General features: G+C 39.9%; 1 protein-coding gene across 5 annotated transcripts; it reads left to right on the top strand.

The window, feature by feature from the left end:
• On the top strand, positions 1–9,778 carry LOC310925448 (tetratricopeptide repeat protein 39C-like; the record flags this gene model as incomplete). 5 transcript variants are annotated; one of them, XM_083887411.1, is made up of 13 exons in its annotated part: positions 1–48; positions 1,822–1,950; positions 2,845–2,956; positions 4,357–4,717; positions 6,039–6,207; positions 7,361–7,454; positions 7,550–7,657; positions 7,772–7,881; positions 8,388–8,514; positions 8,669–8,766; positions 8,862–8,966; positions 9,053–9,091; positions 9,689–9,778. In XM_083887411.1, the coding sequence occupies exons 1-13, from the start codon at positions 16–18 to the stop codon at positions 9,776–9,778; spliced, it is 1,575 nt and encodes a 524-aa protein (XP_083743537.1). In that variant the 5' UTR covers positions 1–15. The 5 variants fall into 5 exon arrangements, with proteins under 5 accessions (XP_083743537.1, XP_083743535.1, XP_083743536.1 ...); XM_083887409.1 differs by having other exon boundaries at positions 2,842–2,956; XM_083887410.1 differs by having other exon boundaries at positions 2,842–2,956; positions 8,388–8,526; positions 8,684–8,766.
• Positions 9,779–17,422: the final 7,644 nt, after the last annotated feature.

The raw sequence follows: 17,422 nt of genomic DNA, 5'->3' as shown, positions 1-17,422 counted from the left end.
ACTCAGAGCCCGCTGATGAGCTTCGGTGCCAGTTTTGTCAGTTTCCTGGTGAGTTTCCTCTCTCTGATGTCATAAGACAAAGCGATCCAATGAAAAAATGCCCGATGAAATGTGAGATTGTGTTGAGGAAAGAATCCAAAAAAAAAACTGGTTATAAATATAACTCGCACGACAGGAGCGAGGTTTGGATTCAAGCTCATTTAATCTCCTCCTCCTCCAGGAAATAAAAAAACAAACAAAAACACAATCTTTTTTAATGACCCAGTATGACCTGATGTGTCAAACTGACTGCATCACTGTCACTGCCGTCGTCCTCTTCCTTGCTTTTCCATCCATTAACATAATGGAAACTGCATGTTGCAGCATTGCTCTTGCAGAGAGAAGCACATTACTATAATGCTGCACCCATCATCACTGACAACACACACACACACACACACACACACTCACACACACACACACACACACACACACACACACACACACACACACACACACGCTGCCCCCTGTATGGACGCCTGAGATGATGATGTCATCCTCCGCCCCAGATGCTAAATGACCCTGAGGGCAGTTGGGGGGGGGGGGGGGGTGACATCTCATCATCATGGAAGACCTTCATTAGTGAACTGGGATTAATTAAATGCAGGAGGGCAAAAAAGATTAGATTATTAAAAATTAGCATTGCCCTATAGTAGACAAAGCTACTATAGGGCACTTTATTTTATTGACATTTACATCCTATTTTATCGTGTTTGTACACTGCTGACAACAAGCGACACAAAAATAGACGCTCGTGCTGTAACGGTGTGTGTGAAATTTGAATCATTATATAACGTGACAGTGTTTTAATGCATCCATGTTGGAGCTTTCATCCTTAAAACGGAGGTTAGCCGTACAAATATCAGTACAGAAACACACTTTTCATATACCAGACATAAAGTAAACAGGTACTGTTGTGTTCCAAATAACAGAGACTGACTAACGTGTGATGGTGCTGCAACTAACAGGCTTTTCCCCTAATTGCCTAATGTGTTGATTATTTTTCTCTGTTAGTTGTTAATGAATCGTTTTTGTGTCCAGAAAATGTCTATCTGTGTTTCCCAAACCTCAAACTGATGATGTTCTCAAATGTCTCCAATGATTTCTCTGTTATGTGGAGCACAGAATCCGGAGAATATTCACATCTAAGAAGCTGGAAAAACGATGGTGCATGTTTTAGTGATTAAAAGAACACTCAAACTGATTAAGTCATTGATCCAATTGTGTGGCCAAAATTAGAAAAACCCTAGGTGCTTTAGGTGCCAGAATGTTAAAGTGACTTCATTGTACTGCACATGGATTTTTAAAGATATTAAGATTTATTCAGCCATACTGTTTGTGTGATTATTTCCTCTCCTGAAGTTTGAGCCAAATCACAGGAAACATTTTCCGACTCTGTGTTTGCAGCTCCAGTCACACACAGCTGTGCAGATGTCACCGTGTCTCTCCATTCATTGTTATGCAGAGAAAGAAGAGCTCTTTGTTTTGTTTGCCCTGTTTTTTTAAAGACCGTTACGTAACACTCGCTCGCTCCCACAGCAGGAGTGGAAATCGGCTTAAATATAGATTTGTTGTGCATAATTTTAGTCTGATATGACACGGGCTGTGTTTACTGGAAAAGTGATCATTTTTATGATAGAATGTTAAATGTTATTGATATATTGTATGAGGAGATCCTCACTATGTGAACCTCTCTGAATTAATTTACATATACTATTTTATCAGCGAACCAGGGGCTGTGGTTTTTAACGTCTCCTCGTTTCCTTCATTTTCCCCTCGCAGAATGCCATGATGACATTTGAGGAGGAGAAGATGCAGACGGCCTGTGACGATCTGAGGACCACTGAGAAACTGTGTGAGAGCGACAGTGCCGGAGTGATCGAGACAATCAGGAACAAGATAAAGAAGAGCGTAAGTGGACGTGATGGGGCTTTGGTGAAAGTGTGGAGAGGTTGTGTTTGGTTGTCGAGAGTTTTTTTTTTTTGCTGATGAACCATAAAAGGGCCAGAAAATGTCCTGTGACTGTTCTTTTGCATATTTTCCAGAATAACTTTCAATATCTGACTGTTATTTGCAATTTACTGCATGTTAAATTACTGGTTTAACAATTTAAAATGAAGAAAAACAAAAGGCTTTATTTAGAAAAACACTGCAGTTGACTTTTGCGCATTCATTTGGATTTTTGTTTCAATGACCAAAAGCAGGCAAAAAAATGGAAATGTATGCACAGGCGTTTTTCCAATTCTGTCCTCTCTGGTATCTCAGACGCTGATTCGCCAACTTCCTGAAACAACATGAGTGAAATTACCCTAATAACCACACATTGGCAACTTCTCAGCTTTCAGAAACCGTTGTTTTTCCGATGGCAGAAACCATTGTGTAATTACGGTGAATGCAAAGTGTGCTTGTGCACCTGCGATACGCTCGATGTTAAAGGGTTAACTATACCATACTCGGACAATAGCATGGAATAAAGTGATGACATGGAGTTATACAATTCTTTACTGAGATTTCATTTGTTGTTCATATCTCCTGAAAAACGGACGACAGCACAGATGATAATAACACTGTGTACCATTGTCATCAGGCCTAATGATGCAGGAAGGCAGTGAGATCATGCCAAACATACCCCCAGATTGAATTAATACCTCTGTGTAATGTAATCAACAAACTGCATGAGCAGTGTGGCGGCACTCACTCAGGCAGCTCCAGCTCATTCAGGAAACCTCTTCTTCCTCAGCCTGAGGGGTAAACAGGTAGATTATTGAATGTTTGTTTGTTTGTTTTGTGTATGTGTTACAGATGGACTCCCAGAGGTCGGGCGTTGTTGTCGTGGACCGCCTTCAGAGACAGATTATTGTCGCAGACTGTCAGGTGTACCTCGCCGTGCTCTCCTTTGTCAAACAGGAGCTTTCTGGTAATCAACATCTTTAAATCGGTGTCTCCAGACATTAGCAGACATTACAGAGAACTCAAACTTAATCATAAGTGTATAATTCATAACTCGATTTTTCCACTGCACTTCTTAAAAGGCCAGAATGTTGTGGCTGTATGTCCTTAGCACAGGTCCTGAGATAGCGGTAGCTTTTCCACTCCAGTTTTTATCACCTTCCTGAATACTGAATATTTACCAAAACCATGCCAGTTTATCTACATGATGTATACCTACGTCCACCACCCCCACTCCTCTCATACACAGTTATTATCCTGTCATTATGACCAAAATTATTACAATAAAAAAATGTAAAATCTGTCTTTTATTGTAATGTCACATGTCTGGATTCCATCCAGAGCACTTGGAGCTGCATGGTGCAGGAACAGCAGCAGCTGATATTGACGCATTCATGCACAAACATGCTGTGTTTCCATTATGGTACAGTTCATTTTGGTATAGCACAGTGTGGTTTGGAACAGTAAAGCTGTGTCAGGTCTACGTTTCGACCGAGAACGGTACCTGTACTTAGGTAGACGGTTGTGTGGGCATCAGCGAGATGCGTAGCGTGGCGTCGTACCAGTGTGCGACAGCAACAAGCGGCATTGAACGCGACAAAGCTAGGACATGGCTGTTTGTCTGAACAAGACGCAAGAAGCTTTGTTTGAGAATAGACTGTGGGCGTTAACTTTTTTCTCTTTGTCTGACCTTACTGTACCATTTTACTCTGGTAGTCCAAAGAAAGGGAGCCAACAAATGGAATAGTAGGGCAGGTTATTTTGGTACTATTCCTAATGGAAATGCAAAAAAAAATGGCAGTGGTTTAGGGCATGCATTTTCAGTATCGAATGATCACAAAGCTAAAATTATGATACAAGAATAGAATTGGGAAGTACTACTGAATATCCATGTCTATTTTTAACAGTACAATCCACTTCTTAAACCTTTTCATTGGTGCTTCTTCTGTGTTTTTAGCCCTAGTCCAACTGTACGGAGCCTCCTGGCTTTACTAGAGCTGGTGTGTTGTTGTTGTCTTGCATCCCTCCCTGTGTGTTTGCAGCACGGCAATGTAGCTTAGGGCAAGAGAACAAAAGAACGCTATACTGATGAACACGGAGAAAGTCGCGTGGCTTAATCAGAACAAAAGATAAGATGGTCCCGCAAAGGGGAAATTGACAGTATCAAATGTGCATGTTCACATCTGTGAATGTACAATATAAAAAAATATCAACAATAAGGCTATAAAAAGGTAAATATGCAGAACTGAAACTCAATGCAATGTAACAGACATTCATTCATATTTGAAAGTTACACACTACAGCTTTAAAAGAAACTATGATTTCCATAAACACACAAATCATGTCTCCTATTGTTTCCTACTCCAGCATATATCAAAGGAGGCTGGATTCTGCGTAAGGCCTGGAAAATGTACAATAAGTGCCACAGTGACATCAGCCAGCTTCAGGAGGCCTGTCAGCGACGGTCCTCTGTCAGCCAGGACTCCCTCTCGGCCGACAACGCCAACCACAATGCACCGGTGGAGAACGGCGTCACGCCCGAGGCCCTGGACCGGCTCAAGGGCTCCGTGAGCTTCGGCTACGGCCTCTTCCATCTGTGCATCTCCATGGTGCCGCCGCACCTGCTCAAGATCATCAACCTGCTGGGTTTCCCCGGCGACCGACTCCAGGGTCTGTCCTCTCTCATGTATGCGAGCGAGAGCAAGGACATGAAGGCACCGCTAGCTACGTGAGTATAGGCTCATCCTATACATCATAATGTCACGGTGTTATGGTTGATTTAAGCTGATCTCATGAACACATTCAGAATAAATGATGGATCTTTATCACCTCAGTATTTTAGTGGCTTTCAGCTGATTGTTTTGGTTTCAGGGCCTTCAACTTCCTCAGGTTTGCGTCTATCTGTCCTCCACCAGTCAAAATGAGAAGCTGGTGGGAGAACATAGAGCATTTCACTTTAAAAGAAAGAAATAAAGGAGTTTGTGGACTCAGAGAGAGCACTCTGTGTGCAAACATCTGCCTCTAATATCTCACTAATAAAGAGTGAATGTTGCACTTGAATTAATCAAGTGGATGTGTTAGAGGAAAACACACTGCCATAACCTTCAAATGTAGGGTGATAATGCACTATTTCAGGGTTGATGACACACTGCTACAGTGCCATCAAGTGGCCAAATCGATTAATGCAGCTATAGATTAGATAGATGGATACAGTAGATACTGTAGATGGATATACAGTAGGTAGGTAGGTAGATGGATAGCAAACTGGGGAAATAAAATTATTGTTACAGCAGCAATTAACAATAAGAAATTGAAAATATATGAGATAAAAGCAAGCTATACATGCAAGTGAAACCATGTAACCAATGGCAATGAATAGAGCAAATGAGCCTGTTTGTGCAAAGTTCCAAATTAAAATGATATTATATTTCAATGAATCATGAGTACAAAAGTATGCAATATGTGCAGAACATTGATATAATAATCATAGTTGAAGTGATGGCCAGGTGTTTTTGTCTACACAATGTATATGCAAAGTATTACAAATCTATATATATGTGTACATGATCCCACTTCCTGTTGCTTACATTTATCTACCTTTATTTACCGTATGTTATATATTATGCATAGGCTATAATCTTCTTTGCTGTACTGTAGATATTTTTTTTATTAATAATTGAAAAACGGAGTGGATTGCTTTGCTATTCTGGAGCCTTCAATCATATCACATTCTCTTCATCAGCAGACTGCAGTTGGAAATGGATTGATGGCAGCATTAGTAGAATGTGATTGAATGTGTCATCATATTAACATTACATATAGAAATGTGTTTAAACCTGGACATATGGTATTTGTGTTAAAAGCAACACAATGTAATTTTGCTGAAAGACTCAGTTATTATACATTCCCACGCAGCTGAGTTATACAGAGCATGAGCAGGCGTTCAGCGTCAGTGAAAATGAAGGAGGAATCACCCACCTATAAGTCAGTGCAGCATCAAAACCATTCACTTTAAAGGTCTCATGAGAATCTGTTGTTGTCTTTCTCAGGTTGGCCCTCTTGTGGTACCACACGGTAGTGTTGCCCTTCTTTGCTCTGGACGGCACTGACACGCACGCAGGTTTACTGGAGGCCAAAGCTATTCTGCAGAGGAAGTCGCTGGTTTACCCCAACTCATCACTCTTCATGTTCTTTAAAGGACGGGTTCAGAGGCTAGAGGTACGTACATGTACCACCAGCGGCTCGCTAAGTAGCTGCAACTTTAAATAATTACTCGATTTAAAGGTACAGTGTGCAACACATAGAAGGCAGAAAATGTATATACTACCCATGAACATGTTTGTATAAGGTATAATATTAGCGCTAACTACTTTCGGAAAGGGCCTTGCTTTAAGGAGACGGCCATCTTGCAGCCCGAGCCATAGACAATATATCAAAATTAGTGCTGGGCACGTTACCGGTGTTACTGGTTACCAGTTAGCTGCGTTAGCTCCTTTAGCTCCTTTAGCACCATTAGCGTGGCTATAGTCGAACTGGAGCGGTCTGTTTTATTAAACGAAAAAGCAGTGCTACAAATAACCAGTGTATACCTGTGTACTGCATATGTGTGCCTCTGTTTTTAAAGTTTAGCGTTACTTTCGAGACTCATTTTAACAATCGGGAGTCACATAAACATGACGTTAAGTCTTTTTACGATCAGACGTCATGGAAACGCGCCATGCGTTAACGTTGACGCCGATAACTTGCCCAGCACTAATAAAAATGGTGGAAATCTTCCAGTTTTAAAAGTGAAACTCCACTGGTTGCAAGAAGAACTCAGTTTATTGGAAAGCAAGCCAACTTCTTACTTTATAACGTCAATAAGTGCATGTAAAGAGTGTCATGGGTGCAAGAAAAAGGAAGACTATGCCAAATTTTATGTACCGTCTATGGCCCCAAATGGACAAATAAGCCAGAGCAGGCATTTGTGAGGCAAAAGCTTACTACGCAAACGGAGAACAACGGCTCCTCCTCGCACAGACTTTAATCGATTTGAATCTTTTAATCTGACGGAAAAATCAATGACAGTTGATGTTGATGGCAAAATCCTTTCTGGTACATGTAGTAGAAGTTCCATGACGCACTTGGGAGGGAAAAAGTTGGGTGAGCAGAGGGCTCCTTTAATCTGCAGTCGCACCATTGAATGACCTTTTCATGTAATTGTTAGGTTTTGAGGAGAATCCAGTTTAGAAACCACTGTCCAAACACATGTAATTAACAATATGTGTGATACAGTATGTACTTTTCTGTCACTCAGCACATGCCTGGCATGGTCGTGTTGTGTGTCTAACATAATTAATATGTGTTGACATGTTCTCTCATGTGTCCACAGTGTCACATCAACAGTGCTCTGGCCTGTTTCCATGATGCTTTAGAGCTCGCATCAGACCAAAGAGAGATCCAGCATGTGTGTCTCTATGAGATTGGTATGAGTGGTTTTCTCATTTTCACAGACACATACTGTACAGAGCAGTGATGGACTGATTCTATTCTGTGGTGCTTGGTGTGTTTTTTTCATCAGGCTGGTGTAGCATGATCGAGATGAATTTTGAGGACGCATACAGGTCGTTTGAAAGGTTGAAGAACGAGTCACGTTGGTCACAATGCTACTACGCCTACTTAACTGGCGGTGAGTCTGACGCACCCACACACACATACACACACACACACGCCAAGCAAATGTTTACGCTGTTGTGTTTGATTCTGTGTTCCATTATCTTTGTCTTTGTCTGTTGTTTTCCAGTGTGTCAGGGTGCATCTGGTGACCTGGAGGGAGCAGGTGGGGTTTTTAAAGATGTGCAGAGGCTGTTCAAGAGAAAAAACAACCAGATAGAGCAGTTTGCTGTCAGAAGGGTGGGTACAGCTTCAGATGTTGCTCCGTTTATGTTTTTTTTGTTTTTTAGCATATTATTTTATTGTATTTTGCATCGCTTTTTTATTTATTAATTTAATTCATTTAAAATAGATCTTTACTAAGTTGTTAAGCAGATCTTACAGCAGCTTAGATAATGGTGAATAGTCTGTATTTACAGTATAGCGCATTTCTAGCTGCTTTACACTACAGTTTTGCCATTCACTAAACACCTTAGAATTAAAAACAAGGATAGAAAGCAACTACAAAACTGAAAACACAAACAAAAGCGAGTGGATTTATATTATAATAAGTCACAAAATGTTGTTGCTATAGTTACAGGTGATTGGATTTTAAACTATGAAGTGTGCATGTTTCTAGTTTGGCATGATTTTTCCCATCTGGACTGCACTTTCTGCTTAAGCTTCAAACGTGCAATATAAATACAATTATTATTATAACAAAATGTGTCTCACATTTTCTTTCTCTTCCTAACATAATTCTTCAGGCCGAGAGGTTGAGGAAGATCTCGCCCACCAAAGAGCTATGCATCCTGGGTGTCATCGAAGTGCTTTACCTGTGGAAAGCTCTTCCGAACTGCTCCTCATCTAAACTGCAGATAATGAACCAGGTGTGTGTGTGTGTGTGTGTGTGTGTGTGTGTGTGTGTGTGTGTGTGTGTGTGTGTGTGTGTGTGTGACCGACATGATTTGTACCTGCATATATATAATTTCCACATTTGTGCTGTATGCGCATGAGCTGATGTCCTTCTGTGTGTGTGTGTGTTCAGTGTTACAGAATTTAGATGACACTTTGTGCAGAGGATTAAAACATCTGCTTCTTGGTGCCATTCACAAATGCCATGGAAACATGAGGGATGCTCTCCAGGTATCGTTTCTGTATCACGCACCGAACGGAGCATGTGATCTGCACTGGTAACGTCGCTGATAAATGTTTTTGTGTCCACTCTCTCCGTCATCAAGTATTTCCAGTTGGCTGTTAGAGACGAGTACGGACGGCAGGTCAACTCGTATGTTCAACCATATGCAGTGTATGAACTGGGATGTATACTCCTTGCACAACCTGAGGTCAGTCTGTTGCTCACAGTGTTCATATTTTCGTATTTGATGACATTCTCAGTTGTAACCCTCTGTCTTTTTCCCCCCCAATCCAGACGGTAGGAAAGGGAAGGTCATTGCTACTTCAAGCTAAGGTAAAACATTCACACAGTAATCATTTAAATTCAGTCGTATTGTAATGAACACAGCTATTAATTTCAACCTATGTGTGATTTACCTACTTTAGCTTTATGCAACACATGACCATATAGTCTTCAGAAGTCAGAGAGTCGTATGTCACTGAAGCAGAGGTCATGGCTAAACGGGTATTAAAAGCTAGCTTAAATGCCTGTAGGGTTATTAAGAAAAGCTAGCTTAAATGCCTGTAGGCTTGGTAAGAAAAGCTAGCTTAAATGCCTGTGGGCTGGGTAAGAAAAGCTAGCTTAAATGCCTGTAGGCTTGGTAAGAAAAGCTATCTTAAATGCATGTAGGCTTGGTAAGAAAAACTACCTTAAATGCCTGTAGGCTTTGTTAGAAAAGCTAGCTTAAATGCCCGTAGGGTTGGTATGAGAAGCTAGCTTAAATGCCTGTAGGCTTGGTAAGAAAAGCTAGCTCAAATGCATGTAGTCTTGGTAAGAAAGGCTAGCTTAAATGCCTGTAGGATTGGTAAGAAAAGCTAGCTTTAATGCCTGACCACATACAGTATACATACTGTATTAAATGTTCCCGGTGTTTATTTCTAATGTTTCTAGGAGGACTTTACAGGCTATGACTTTGAAAACAGGCTTCATGTCCGCATCCATTCAGCCTTGGCCTCGTTGAAGGAAGTTGTGCCTCAGTGACTCCAGGAAGACGTTACATCAGCTCAAGCCATGCTCGTGGCTTTTGACCACAGGTTCTAAAGCCTTTCAACCTAACTGTCTGACATCCTAGTGATCAGGCTCCTGTGTTTATCATTTCTTGAATGATTTGGAGAAATACGCTTGTTTTTCATCAGTGCGTTCAGTACAACGACAGAAGGCTAGTTTACTAGCTTAGCACACAAGACCTGAAAGAGATAGAGGCAAACTTGTGTGATAACAAGGGAAATACATAAGAATACATCCATATACATGGATTTATTACTGCAAACATAACAACCCCAATATTGGGACTCAGAGGAATCGCTATCATCAAGATGGCCTCAGTTATTATTGCTATTTCTCGTCATTTCCTCTCTATGCTAAGCTAAGCTAAGCTAAATCAAACCACATCCTTAGCCTATTTTTGAGCTGGAAACGCAGAGATGGAATTGATTTGAATACTTGTCACACGGCAAGGAAACAAATACGTTTATTTCCTCATATCTGTAGCTGTTTCTTTAAGTGTTTTCTTCGCCTACAAGTAAAAATATCCCTCAATATCGTGTGGGAAGATTTTCAGTTATGGCTCCACTTTTAACAGTGAGCAATTCTGCACGCAAAAGTAACCATTTTATGAACTTATCCTGTAGGAACTTTCCTCAATAGTAACTTTACAAAGAGTAATAAAATATACAGATAATAGTGTTTTACTTGATTTATTTAAAAAACATGCATTTTACATTTTACACAAATAATAATAATAGACCAGATTTTGAAATGCTGTCACATATCATGAAAAAGTGTTTGGGAATATTAGTCAAATTCAAATATTTGAATTTTGTATGTTCTTATGAAGATAATAATAATAAATTGTTATATTCGTAGTGCATCTGCTGGTCAAAAAGACGCAATGGATTTATTGACAAAATGATGTAGAATTATTCAATACTGCTAACCTGAAATCACACATATTGTGGTATAATGAGGCTGCTGTGAGTCAGTCACACTCAAGTAGTTAGGCATTAGGCGTTTATAGTAATTGAGAAATCACAACATAATGCCCTAATGATGTTATTTACGTGATTTCTGCACTATTATGAGCGGTATGACAGGATCACGGTGACTTCAAGACTGTCGACTGTTCCTGTTTGTCCACGTGTGCAAATACAACAAGGACTTTTTATGCAGTACATTCAGTACTGCGAGTTTACCACTGAACGGTGCAGCTAAATGTCAGACTAATAATTAGTAATTATTATTTTCATAGTGATACAAGCTCGACAAACGTAGCCGATGAAGTACTTTTACAAGTATGATGCTATAATACAGTAGGTTTAACCTACAAATCCTGTTATATCCAGCGTTAGTGATCGAGTTGATGAACTTGAATTGGATAAAGAATGATTTCTCAACACTGTTTACACTGTACATATAGAATATTCAGTGCCACATATTTTTCATCTGGTCATCTCAGCAATACAAGCAAGTAAAGAACATCATGATTAAGATAAAAAAAGAAGATTTTTCAACAGTGACCATCTGTGTTTTTCATCTAGTGTTCAAGCAAGTGGATGGATAAGATGTTTTTTTTTTTTTGCTCATGCTAAAGCTGGTTCATCAGAGCCAGTCATCCCGTGTGCCCCGTGGTGGATGTAAATTGTGGTAAATGTAACGGTGACCACTGTGCAAGTGGTTGGTTAAACAGTGAAATGTCAGTATGATGTCACTTAACCCGCTATACCAAATACTTCTGTTGCTGGGAGTTAGTTTTTTCTTTTTTTCTTTCCTTTTGTCATTCAATTTTGTTGAATTTGAGATCACATGTCAAGATGGTGGTGTCCCGATGTGTTTCACTGAACTCTACAATAAACTGTTCTCCATTAATGTAGCCAGAGATGTGTTATTTATCTGTCCCGAGCACAGGTAACATGCTGACAGATGGATTTATCGTAAACTAAAAATACTAAAAGGATCTGTTACTTTCTATGTGATAATTGACTATTTGGTTTACGGTTAAGTGGTAAATGCATTGGCAAAAATATATCCATCCTAATCTAACCAATTTAAATACTTGGGAATATGTGCGTAACACCTTGGTGTAAAATAAGAAAATAACTAAGAATGCGCTGTATTAACTAGTTTTAAAGCTATAAAGGTGCAGGAGATCAAATTAATTCATTAAATCAACCAGAGAAATTACTATGAGAGCATAAACCTCCACCAAGGCGGTGGTGGAGTCGTATAAATGCTCTGTCCTTCCTTGCAAAGTTAACTGTTATCTTAAATAATCCTGAATTTAATGTAACATATAGTGATGCATGCACCACCACAACTAAAATGTCTGACGTTCATAAAACAACAGCATTAAAACTACAGTTTGTGTGTCTAGTAAATGGCACACAGTAATGAGTAATTGCTTTTTATTGTCTTATTATTACTATATGTCTCTTGTTGTTACTTTGCTGTTTAACTATGTCATTATTCATTTATTTTTTTATTCCAACAGGGGGAGCTCATCTCACAGGCAGAATTGTCTGTGTTTCCCCACAGCTTTTGATCAAAATGACAACAGAGCAGACGTTGCAGAAATGAAATGCCCATTGGTTACTCAAGTACTATGCTCAAGTTCAGTTTATTTGTCTTTATTCTTTGTTATGCACTTAGGGTGAGTTGTGTGTGTGTGTGTGTGTGTGTGTGTGTGTGTGTGTGTGTGTGTGTGTGTGTGTGTGTGTGTGTGTGTGTGTGTGTGTGTGTGTGTATTCATATATATATATATATATATATATCCTGAGTGCATAATATGCAGTATTAACACATTCAGAAAACTAGAAAAAAATACAACTAACATAGTTAAAATGTACTTCATTCCTCTAAAGGAGAATACATTTATTTTGGCGGCTTTACTTCCTCTTTTGTTGCTCGGTTTTGGCTGTGGGGTTTCCTGGGGAAGCTGGCAGGACCCCACACCTGATCATCATTTCCACTCAGCCACAGTAATCAATGCCGGATTAGGAAGAAGTAAGGCTTTGTCACTGTCACTGGCCTGCCTCTAGGAAATGCTGTCGTGGTGGACTGAAGAAGCACTGTAGGAGCCAATGTGGGGTTTAGTATGGGGTCGGTTTAGGTGGTTGGTACAGGATTATTTGTTACACTGTGATTTGTAAACAGTCAACGTCAACCGTTGGCCTTAAGCCTTTTGTTAACTATGTGTAGACTTGTAGCTAACTTCGTCCTTTGGCTAAAGGGCACCATAGGCACTTTGATGTCTTTGATGGCTGCGATATAAAGAGACATTGAAATATATGTACCAAATATCTAGCAGGCTAGGGCTTCATGTGTTCGTTTTAGTTTACTAAGTTAGGTGTAATAAGGTTTTTTGACCGTCAGGTCACTACGTGATATTGGATTACGTCGTATACTGTTGGAACTATTGATCATTATTCACAACTTGGAACGTCAAAGGAATATTTCTATGCATTGGTGATCCTCGACAGGCTTGGATACATGTTAACAGGAATATAACTTGGATGTACGGCAAGTGGAAAATAAATGTGCAAATCTTCATATGACTTTCTCTTGCCCTCGTGATTGATGAATTAAAACAGTGCCTACGAGTCAAGCCCGTTAGAACCTTACTATAGTTGAAGACTTTTCAGTGGCATCGGAATTAAGTGTACTTTGGCCACTACAAGCACTATGATCCACTATGATCCACTATGATCAACTGCCCAAACTCCTTTTGTCTCTTGCTGACCTCATGATGAAGAATGTTTTTGGGTTGAATATGCCTAGAACTCTATGGGGTATGGAAAGATGCCAGTACACTCCCCCAGTCCTCCAGGCGGACTCCAGCCCCATCATCCAAGCCTGGACAAAAGGCATGGTTGTCCCCCGAGGACCTTCCTCTTCAGGTAGAATCAAGGAAGTTGGCTTCTACACTCTTAGAAATAAGGGTTCCAAAAGTGTCCTTCTACAAGGGCTGGAACCATTTGCTTCTGAAAAGCCCTTTCCAGAAGAAAGGCTTTTTCAAGGGTTCTTGGTAACACTCATGGTTCCAGTAAGAACCATTTTGATCCAGAGAACCCTTTTAAAACCCCTTTTCCTGAATAAAGGGTTTTAAAAGGGTTCTTGGTGAAACCCTCCAAAAGGGTTCCAGGTGGAACCTTTATAGAAAGGTTCTACCTGGAGCCAAAAAGGGTTCTTCTATGAGGACAAGCCGAAGAGTCTTATATGGTTCTACTTAGCACTTTTATTCCAAAGAGTGTACATTGGAGATGGATACATCGTTCCATGTCTCCTCCAGTCCACAATTCTAATGGGATTAAAGAAGATGAGTGACCACAAGTACTTTTAGTATTACTACGTGTATGTTGTAGTTTGTTCTCCAGATGCAGTACAATATTAAGCCGTTATTGTAATGCAGGTGTATCACCACATTCAGACCGAATAAAATAATAACACATATTAATGTATTTTAATAAGCACACAAAAAAAGCGTGATCAATATTACCACCGTAGAGATTTTGTCTCGTTAACTCGCCATACACTGAGTTATCTTTACATTTATAATTCACTCTGTGACATTATTGTCTGCGGCGGCCTCCATGGTGAATGTGATGATTGTCTGACAGAGAAACAGCCAGAGCCTCTTTAAGAAAACATGTCTGTCACACCAGGCTTGGAGATGAATTATTCAGGCTTCTGTGCGCGAATGAGTTTAGACATGGCAGAGCAGAGCTGCAAGACTGGGCAGAAACAATGCCGAAGGCTCCTCTTGCTCCATTTTCACTTCTAAATAAGCAACATTTCCTTTTACTATCACTTCTTAAAACTGAGCCTTCAGCTTGTTTGGCATTATATTCCAAACACAGTAAGGGATTTGGGGACACCTTCTGTGCTGACAACGTCTTTCTCTAACTTCTGTGATTCATGTAGTTCAGATTAATCTGATAAAGCAGGAGCATCACCACAGACATGAGGGAGAGACAGTGATGTACCGAGACAGACGGAGCACATCGTTCAAATGTGACCGAGGGACCGAGAGAGAGTAGGAATGTGTAAAGAGCAAGGTCACAAAACAATTGAATTGTGTTTCACTCAGGTTGAAACCCGAGCGGCCAGAGTCACCTACCACAAGACAAGCCAGTTCCTGTTCACCACACATTACTGTTGCTAAGCCTCCAGTGAAACGGACCCTTGTATGTTATCCGAATACAAGCTCTGAGAAAAATGCTCCACAATTCACAAGTGATTCTGACTAAGATTAAAACACTAGAATTTTAATCAAGGGAAGACAACACACAGGCAGCTCTTAGTGTTGCACCTCCCAAATTAAAATTTGCAGCACAGTTGATCTTAACATGGACGTCATTGAAAAGGAAATCTATTGATTTGCAGCCATTAAACCATTGCTGTAGTCTAATAGTGTGGGTCAGGTCACTTGTGCAAGGACACACTAACATTATTAGGCCTCCTCCTCCTCCTCGCATCTCTTCAATCAGCTCAATGACTCTGTACCAGCTTCTATTTGAGGAGACATCGGGCGTTCGCCTCATCTTATCTGTGCACATCGAGCACCAGGATTCACAGAGGTCACAGCCAAGAGGAATTAGAATTTTGATCGAGTGCTTGCAAATTAAATTTTGTTTTATGGGTTCATATTTTGGATTTCGTAATTTCTCTTAGTTTTTGTATGGTCTTAAAAAAGTGCAGCTGTACATGTCTGTAGCCTTAATTATACTGAATATTTAAAGAGCATAGACACTGAAATGTTATTCTAGCATTCCCCCATAGGGGGTGGGGGAATAGGAAAGAAAGGTTGTACAAATTCTATAATTCAAAATGCAATTATTTAGATTTTAAAGACATTTAGAAAGAAATTACAAGTAGTCGAATTAACACATTTAAATTGAAAATAGAATTGCAGTGCAGCACAAAAAATAAATGATGTGGCTAAAGATTGGGAGGGGAGAAAGTCAGGGTTGAAGCATGAGCTGTAGTATTGTGGACTGCAAAAACAGAATGTTTCTTCTATTAAAACTGCACCAGATGACCTGAAGGAACTGGATGAATCATAAAAGCAGGATATCAGAAAAATACATTTGCTCCCATAGCCGCTGAGCACTTTACAAAGCAACAGCAGCATTTTCAAAAGTGAATTAATGATTTAATAAATAATATTTCTGCCATACAAACTGGTGGTTTCACTCACCTTTAACTCACACATTTTATTTATTTTTTCATTACCACTCTTTATTTATCCATTCTCAGCATATACAATTTACATTGGCAGGGTGCAATTTTCACAAGTAATGAAAGACTTATTTACATTTGACTGACAATGATATGGAAATGACCTTTTGTTTGCTTTGATGATTTGATGCTTATATATAAAATGAAATAACAAAGAGACAATAAAACCCCTGAAAGACAAGTAGGGGAAACGTAATGAACAATATAAAACAAAAAGAACCCTGCAGGAGAGAGTTGTAACACACATTTTAAATGTGCTCTAGCTCTGCTCATCTGCTGAGTTTAAATAAAAATTCAAATGTAAATAGGATCTCTCGGGGCAGTATTAAAGGTACAGTATGTCAGAATTTGTGCCACAGAGCATAGCAAACAGAACTGCTCCTCTCTTTTCCAAGTGTGTCAGATATCTACAATGGTCCCTCACTTGCCAGACAGAATTTTTCATTAAGGCAATAAAAACATATTCACACTCTGGCTGTTGTGTATGTTGGATCTGCTGTAGGAACCCGGCGGCACAAGATGGCGGCCTCCGTAAAGCAAGGCCCTTGCCTAAAATCCAATTCACAAGGCTTATTCTGCAGCTAGGATAACCTAGCATTTGTTTTTTTATTATTATTTCAGAGGAATTGTACACACATATACAAACATATTATGTATGGGTACTTTATTACGTTTAGGCTCTTCAACCTTCTTTAATGGACAGTGGACCTTTTTAAAATGTGTCTACCCTTACTAATCATTTGAATTCTTAAAGGTGCCATATATAAGAATGTGGCCAAAAACGGTTACTACATTCAAATTCAAAATGCCAAGGTTATAGGTTTCGTTTTCTGACGTAACTGGCAACCCGTGGTTGCTCGGCGGCTGAGACTCTACTGACTGAAATGAATGGTCGACGGCGGTAGGTGGCGTCACATGCCAAAACATGATTTAAAAACATAAACATGATTTACAGTCTGCAAAATGTTTTTTTTAATGCAAATATTTTGTCTGTACTGTTGTTGTTGGTGAGTTCAGTTTGTTATATGAACATTATTCCTGAGTCTCTGTGACATATTAGGAGGATTTTATGGCCAGTTGCTTTAGATTTATTACATAATGCACCTTTAAAAATCTATTGTGTCAGAGGAATATTAACTTTGCTCCGTTTTCCTCTCCATCACTCCCCCTCCTCTCTCCTTCTCCTCCCTCTCGTCCCACTCTACTGCATTGATGCTGTTACCTCCCTCAGTGGTGACGTCACCGGCCCCCGGAGAGAGCTCAGCTCAGCTCGAGCATCTTTGGCCAAAGACACATTTCGACTCGACAACAGAGCCATTTTGACCGGACTCCGGACTGTGAGACAGCGGCCGAACTCACGTCATTCTCCTTCCTAAACCCCCGGTCTCCACT

Source organism: Microchirus variegatus, assembly GCF_963457635.1.
Source record: "Microchirus variegatus genome assembly, chromosome: 4".
In the NCBI taxonomy this organism is placed as follows: Eukaryota; Metazoa; Chordata; class Actinopteri; order Pleuronectiformes; family Soleidae; genus Microchirus; species Microchirus variegatus.
Note: the sequence above shows the minus strand (reverse complement) of the source record. Positions and strands in the feature narration are given on the sequence as shown.